At 49.8% G+C, this 7670-nt stretch overlaps 2 protein-coding genes across 6 annotated transcripts in view; one reads left to right on the top strand and one right to left on the bottom strand.

The window, feature by feature from the left end:
- Positions 1 to 1885: 1885 nt before the first annotated feature.
- On the bottom strand, positions 1886 to 3031 carry LOC112531973 (translation initiation factor IF-2-like). The gene is made up of 2 exons (XM_046931824.1): positions 2759 to 3031; positions 1886 to 2456 (listed from the first exon to the last, which is right to left on the bottom strand). The coding sequence occupies exons 1-2, from the start codon at positions 2976 to 2978 to the stop codon at positions 2230 to 2232; spliced, it is 447 nt and encodes a 148-aa protein (XP_046787780.1). The 5' UTR covers positions 2979 to 3031; the 3' UTR covers positions 1886 to 2229.
- The window catches only part of ZEB1 (zinc finger E-box binding homeobox 1), a 105993-nt gene continuing 101060 nt past the window's right edge, over positions 2738 to 7670 (top strand). For 2 of the 5 annotated variants that reach the window (XM_046918972.1, XM_046918969.1), the window contains exons 1-2: positions 2958 to 3034; positions 4559 to 4697. In XM_046918972.1, coding sequence (XP_046774928.1) covers positions 4682 to 4697 — 16 coding nt within the window. In that variant the 5' untranslated portion in view covers positions 2958 to 3034; positions 4559 to 4681. Of the gene's footprint in view, positions 2860 to 2957; positions 3035 to 4558; positions 4698 to 7670 lie in introns of those variants that run through there. The other 3 variants (NM_205131.2, XM_015281304.4, XM_040676250.2) reach the window with 2 other exon arrangements.

Below are 7670 nucleotides of genomic sequence, written 5' to 3'. Positions count from 1 at the left end.
TGCATGAATTAAGTCCTGCACTGACTGAGAAGTCAGATTGAAAGCTGTACTCCACAAGAAGGGTTCTTCGTTCTTACTTGCAGGGTGTATATATAAGTTAAATTATGCTTACCATGTGCTCAGACATTGCAGAACTCTACAGAAATAGCAGGAATTTTAACTAGTGGATTTGCATCCACAATTAGAAGAATTTATTAGGCAAAAGCACTGTTTTTCACAGCGGCTGCATCCTTAACTGTGGTATTTTTTAGCAGAGTAAATAAAAAAACTTTGTATAGAAAGACGTGAGGTGCCCCGTTTTTGGAATTAAATACATCGAAGTGTTGTTGCTGTTTAAAAAAATGAAAGCCACAACCAACCCATCCACACGCCTACTGACAAGCTCTGAACGAAAAGCTTTCGCCAGTGATTGTGATAACTGATAACTTCATACAAAACACTGTGCTCTGTTTTTTAGTTCCTAGACCTCCTTGATATCAAAGATACAGTATTCAGATATTGCTTTGATTTTTCTTTCCTCATTGATCCAGGTATGGCAGCACAGAGGTAGGAATGCTCCTGCCAGCTTCAGTTCTGCTCTCAGGGTGCGCTGGGCACGGTGTCATTTCTCCCAGCAGCTCGGACACCTCAGGGCCCTCTGTTCCACTGACACTACAGCCGTGTGTGTAGGAGCAACAACAAGCGCCAGGAGGCTGCCTCCCTTCTCGTACTGTTAGGAAGTACAGCTTGCTCAGGATGAACAGACAAGGATTCCTGTACAGAGGTGAAGAGAGACAGAACGGAATGCAAAGAGGCAACCTGAACGTTAGAGGGGCCTGGAATTTTGCATGTGCTTGCAGAGTACGGGGTTACAGATCTACGGGTATACTTATAAAAAAGTTATTGTGTTTGGTTTTGTAATTGCCTTCTAAAACGTGACAAGTTTTAAGGAATTGGAAACTTAGCATGAAAACTTGTACGTGCCATTTTGGCGACATTCAGCCACAGAATGATAAAAAGCATTCGAGAATCCTGAAACAATGTAAGCCCCCTCTGCAGGCAGCTCCACAGGCTGGGCCATCTTCTAGACAAGAACCCGATGAGCCAAGATGCTGAGCCGTTAGGGCAGGGCAGAACCGAGGTCCTGCCTGACACTTGGCTATTCGCTCTCTCAAGAAAACTTTCCTGACTTCTCACTTTCATCTCAAGTCCCAGGCTGTGGCTCTCAGTCACCCTCGTATCTGGAGATCCCATCTCCTAATGCCCAGGCAGATCCTTTGAAGCACCTTCTGTTAGTCCCTGGGAACACTCTCCACTGTTTGATTTGTCACCCTTCCTTAAGCACTCCCAGGTAGTGAAGCCAACAGCCAATTCACACCCGCTGGAGACAGATATGCAAAACCACTAAACAAATACCATCGAATTTGGGAAGATGGTAAACAAATCACTTATCCCTGTAAAGAAGAGCGGGCTTTCAAGTGAATACTCAAATTGATGACTTTGAAAAAAATCCCTTTGGATCCTGACCTAACTCTATCCTCTTCAGCCCCGCTCTCCCCTCTGATCCAGGCATTTCTGATCGTGCTGAACTCCAGGGAAGCTGTAGATGCAGGCACTGCTGCATGCTGCTGGCACTGAGTGGCTCTGTTCTGGAGATGTGCTGTGCTGCCTCCGTGAGATGAGGGGACACATTGGTGGCATGGTGCAGAAATGCAGCACAGGAGAGCTGAGGTCTCACATTTAGCAGTGCACCAAACACTTATTAAAGGGATCCTACTAAGAAAAACGCTTTCAATGAAATTTGTTTGGATAAAAGCATTCCCCAGAAGCATGGAGTTGTAAATGTAGCAAGATAGGAGTAATAATAATAATAATGAGAAAGAAAATAAGAAAGCCTGGAGACAAATTGAAACATGCTGAATTATTTTATTGCCTAAGTGAAACACAAGAAGAAATAAATAGTACAAGCATAGAACCGTAGAATCATTCAAGTTGGAAGGGACCCCCAAAGACCATCAGGTCCAACGCCCCTGCAGTGAACAGGGATACCTACAGCTCCATCAGGTGCTCAGAGCCCCATCCAGCCTGACCTTGAGTGTCTCCATGGACAGGGCACTGAACACCTCTCTGGGCACCCTGTGTCAGTGCCTCACCACCCTCACTGTAAAAAACTTTTTCCCTATATCCAGTCTAAATCTCCCCTCTTTAAGTTTGAAACCATCTCCCCTCGTCCTGTCACAGCAGACTCTGCTACAGTCTGTTCCCTTCTTTCTTACAGCCCCCTGTAGATACTGACAGGTTTCTTTCAGCTCTCCCCGGAGCCTTCTCTTCTCCAGGCGGCACAGCCGCAGCTCTCTCAGCCTGTCCCTGTAGGAGAGGTGTTTCATTCCTTCGGTCATTTTTGTGGCCCTCCTCGTGTTGCACTCCGACAGGTCCACATCTCTCCTGTAGTGAGGACTCCACACCCGGACGCAGTGCTGCAGGTGAGGTCCGTCAGCGCAGAGCAGAGGGGCAGGATCACCTCCCTCGGTCACGCCGCTAGCAACGCAGCCCTCGACACGTCGGCTTCCTGGGGCCCCGCCGGGCCGCGGGCAGCACCGGGCGGCACCGCTCCCCGCTCCGCTGTGGTACCTGGCCGCTCCCGGCGGAGCTCCCCTCCGTGCCGCGCCGCGGACTGCGCGACTCCCCGTCCGCCCTCGGTCCCGCCCCCGGCGCCCCCCCCGCGCCCGTCCCGCGCCCCCCGACGCCGGAGGGCCCCGTCCGGCCCCGCGCCCGGTACCTGGGGCAGCGCCTTTTCCCCCGCCGCCGTTCAAACGCGCTGCCGTAAAGCGCCGGTCTCCCCTGGCAACAAGGTTCCGGCCGAGCACTAGGTGTAGGAAGGTGATGTAAAAGTAAAACCACCCAGTGTCGTAAACCAGGTCCGGGGGGGAGGGGAGGGCGGGCGGGGGAGGGCGGGGGAGGAGGTGACTGGAGCATTTAGACACAAGCGAGAGGATCATGGCGGATGGCCCCAGGTGTAAGCGCAGGAAGCAGGCGAACCCGAGGCGCAACAACGGTCAGTGAGCGGCGGGGCGGCGGGCGGCGGGGCGGGCCGGAGGCCGCGGGCCGGGTCGGGCCGCCGGGAGCGCGACGGGGGGGAGGTGGGGAGAAGTAGAAAGTAATTTCCCCGCCGCTCCCCGCCGGCAGCGGGCTCGCCCCGCACCGTTATATCCGCTACCTGGCGCCCTCCTCCGCCTAGCGGTGCCGCCCGGCCGGGACCGTTAGGCGCTGCCTCCCGCCTGCCCTGCCCGCAGCGGGACCGCGGCCCCGGGCAGCGCCGCGCCGCGCCGTGCCGGGCGGGGAGCGCCGAGCGCCGGGGGAGCGCCCGGCCCCGGCAGCGCCAACTCCGAACTTGGTACCTGCGGGACCCCGGCGCGGGGGCGGGATCCGGCGCTGTGCCGTGCCCCGCGCTGCCCGAGCCCCGCGGTCCCCCCTCCCGGAGCGGCTCCTCGCCCCCGGTCGGCGCTGGTTCATTTAATTCCACTTTTATTTTTTTTTAATCATTTTTTTTTTCCCTCTGCCCTCGGTTTATTTACATTGCTCTTTCCGGGGGGCCCTGTTGCTGCCGCGGGGGGGCCGCCTTCCTGCCGCAGCCCCGCGCTCCCCGCAGCCGGGCCGGGCCGGGGGGGCAGCGGAGGGCGGCGAAGTTTGCTGCCTCTTTTTCCCCCCCCCCGTCCCCCCCCGGCGCGGTACCTGCCCGGCTCGGGCGGGGTGGCAGCGGCCCGGCCGGGGGCCCCTGCCGCTATCCGCTGCGTGACCACTGGCTGCAGTCTATATAAGGAATTACATTTACATTTCAGACTTAAGGGTTGCTGTGGCTTTTCTTTTCTTTTCTTTTTTTTTTTTTTTTTTGGTACGTGTGTTACTTTAAGATGCGTGTTGAAGGTACACGGCTGGGGGAATAAACGCTCCGAACACCCACTCCGTACTTGTTTTCTGGCAAACAGAGAAGTAGTCGAGTTGTCGTCGCGGCTCTGCGTGGCGGGGTGTGCAGCGGGAGGTTTTGTAACCTTCCTTGGCAATTTTGGGTTTTATGTGGCATTTCCTGTGCAGGGTCACAGATAGGAAGGCTCTCGCCCGCGATCCGAGATGTTTTCGTGCGCAGCGGACGCGCTCTGAAATGCACCACAGGCTCTGCTGGTGCCTCCTCTGCGATCCCAACCACGCTGGGCGTGAAGTGCCCATATGCCGTGGCCTGTGTGGGGCCGGCGGGCTGCTTGGGGCGCTCCGAACTCGGGGGAGGGGGCTCTTATTTTTGCTGTGTGCATTTCATAAGGAGCATTCTTGTTTACACGATCGCGTTATTAATTCCTTGCTCCGGTTTAAATATTTGTATTTCCCTCACGATTTGGCTCTGCGAAAGGTAAGTTTGGAAAGTGCTTCTCTCTTTACCTTATTTAAAATGTTGCTGATCAGAAAAAGGGGCTTTTCTGTCTGCTGACGACATGTGTGTGACATGTGAGCCTGAACCACCCAGCGTCTGTGCAGGAGCTGTAAACATGTTTACCTGAACAGGAAAGAAAATGGATTTTTCTCTTAGACATCTACTGATACGGATAGCGTGCTCTTAAAGCCTATCAACAGATGACGCGGGAGAGAAATTCTCTGGAAGCGTAGCTTTTGAAATCGATGGGAAAAAAGAGATTCCTGATTGCTGCAGCAAATGGCAACTTGTGCAGGTAGAAAAAAAAATGGTGTTTAGTTTTCTCCTGCATGCATGTCAGCCCCCTCCTGCCTGCTGCTCTCATTCTCCAGGGAGGGATTTATTTACCGCGCTTGCTGTCAGTGTTTTTCCTTTGTGCTTAATATTAGAAAAACAGATTTGAGGCTGTTTAAGCACAAAATGTTTTGTCTGCGGTGTGTATTGCTCACAGAAAACAAAAGGTGTAGGAGACGTGGTGCTGTTCCAGGTACCTTTCATCTTCGTCACTTTCGGACCTCGTAATTGCACCCTTTTTATTATGAAATGCCTTTGAATCTTTACCGAGTAGTTCTGCTATGTAGAATCTGCCTTGTTTTGGGCTGTTTCTGGTTCCTTTTTTTTGAGGAATTAGAACCAACTTCAGTCATTGTGCACTGAAGCATCAGGATCGGTTAGATAATAGATTCTGGATAATAGAGATTTCTCAGCAGTGGGTTTATGTTTGACTTGCAAATGTTTACTAAAGAAAACAGCTAGACAAATGTTAACCCTTTAACCTTTGAAATAGGTGTGAGGCTTATTTTTCTTCTAGATCTCTAAATGCACTTTGCTCTCACGGATTAGCATCTTCTGTTAATCCAAGCTTGATGTACAGGGGATGCTTCGGAAACAGTCTTGTTTATGGTGTGCACTAAATCAATGCTGTGCTGTCCCAGTCATTGTTTTTATTTCCTTTTCACCAAGTGGGACCTTATTAGAGAGAAGTTGTTCTTTATATCCCATGTGCCAATTAACAACAGTGGGCTATGGCATCGTTAGCGTACTGTAAACTTTCCTTCTGCTTATCTGTTAATGAACTTTACGGTATGAGAATAGCTTATGTTAACTTTTGTTGGTTTTTTTTTTTTGTCTCTGCATTTGAGAGCCAGAACTTATGGCTGCCATCCTGATGCATTAACTGCTACTGAAAGACAATCTGATCTGAATGGTAGAGCTGGTCCCTGTACTACCTTCTTTATTGACCACTACGGCAGATCAGCAGAAGAGCTGTCTGATTGGTGCTACCATTAAAGCCTTAAAGGAACAAGATCCGGCAGCTCTCATACCTGTGGAAAACTATTCTGCGTCACTGTCCTTACTTCTGTCCAGTACATGGAAACATCTGCTGCACTGAAGCAATGAAGTGTTAAGATAACAGCAACGTTCTGATAAAGCAGGAACGTAGCGCTGGTTGGGAGTTTCTCTTCCTATCTACCTTTTCTCCCTTTCTTGATAGAGAAAGTGGGAGGAGAAAAGAGGGATGGGATTTTACCAGTCATCTGCACTGTCACGCTCTGCTGGTACTGTGCACACTTAATAAATTCAATATCAGCAAAAGTTTTCTTGTTTTTATTCTATTATGAATGGGCTTGCAGGAGCAGATTAGTTGCTTTCTCAGCATTTCTATTATATATTATGGTTGTCCTCATTCCTATTAAAAAGCACAACTAAAAATAGTACATCTTGTTCTTCAGTATTACTGAGAAAAGTAAAACCTTTGGAGCTTCCTTACTACGCACTGTAAAAAAGATGTTATCAGCCTTTCATGTTGTACTGAAACTGCTGTAAATATACCTTTAGTTCTTCGTATGCATTTTCAGCAGTAAAAAGAGAGATAGGTGAAACTGAGTAAATTCTGTACGCTGATGGGTGGATGTGAGGAGAAGGCATGAGGCAGGGTTTGTGTTTGTTTTCTCTCTCCCTCCTGGTAACAGTAAGTTAATAAAATGTTGTGTAGGCTGATTTGTTAGAGTGCTGTTTTTAGTTGCTTTACAGTTCAGTTTTTTCTCTTACTCTATTATATAATCGCATCATAATTTTATTCTTTTTTTGCGAAGCTGCCGTGTGTAAGAAGCCCTTCAGTGCCTGTGGATAAGCTAGAAGAACGGTGTGTTTCTGCTAACTGCAAGGTGACAGCTGCTGGCTGGATGTCAGGACTTGGTGACGCTGGGGATGCAGCACTCCTTGCCGTGCCTTGCTTCTCTTGCCCTGTCACTCCAGCCTTAATTTAAATCAGCATTTGGAGAGTTGAGGAATGCAGCACAAGTTAAAATTCCAAGCACAGTGAACAGATCTATATGGACAGCCAAATTAACTGTTTGAAACAAAGGAAGTCTTCTCTCGTATGAACCAGTAATAGTTCTGTTTAATTTTAGCTACTGAAATGTAAGGGAGTACACTTAAGTGTTGCAATCTTTTCATTTTTCTCTTGGTGATCAGTGCTTGTTTTAATGGCTGTGAAGCGGTGTTTTAAAGTGATTGGATACCTGAAACAGGTCTGTTTTTTAAGGTGATCAGCTGTTTGAAACGCTTTTCCTTGCTTACAGGACTGTGGTAAATATCCTGCTGAGGCAGCAGATGAGAAGTAGTAAGTGGATGAAACTTTCAGCTGGGACATGGCCTTACAAATCATAGATCATCCAGATTAGTTTTTTCAGTTAAAAGTCTGAGGATTTGGCTTGTGAATTCAGCTGAAGTGTTCTGTGGAAAGCCTCGTACTGTAGCAGACACTCCTCCTGCTGAGTCTTCTTGCTGCCTGCCCTGGGCCTGTGACCGGCCGTCGCTGTCAGCAGAGCTGCCCTGGGGTTAGGCCTCAACCCTGGGCCTGTTCTGGGTCCGCTGCTGTCAGCAGCACTGCTCTGGGGTTAGGCCTTGTCCCTGGGCCTGTTCTGGGTCCACTGCTGTCAGCAGCACTGCTCTGGAGTTAGGCCTCGGCCCTGGACCTGTAACAGAGCTGTTGCTGTCAACAGTGCTGCTCTGGAGTTAGGCCTTGGCTATGTCACTGAGCTCTTATCCTGACAGTGCAGAAAGAGATGAGCTGTGTAGGCTCTGCCTCCTATCCAACTGCAAGTGAGGGGCTGTTTGAGTCCTGTAGCTTATTACTGAAGTTTTGCAGCGTAGGGTAGAGGCAGGAGTAACATAAAGAGAAAATACCCGTGCGATGCATTTCTGCATGTGGAAACATGGTTTT

The sequence above is a fragment of the Gallus gallus genome, chromosome 2 (assembly GCF_016699485.2).
Source record: "Gallus gallus isolate bGalGal1 chromosome 2, bGalGal1.mat.broiler.GRCg7b, whole genome shotgun sequence".
Lineage (NCBI taxonomy): Eukaryota > Metazoa > Chordata > Aves > Galliformes > Phasianidae > Gallus > Gallus gallus.
The sequence above is the reverse complement of the archived record's forward strand: the minus strand, read 5'-3'. Positions and strand labels throughout refer to the sequence as shown.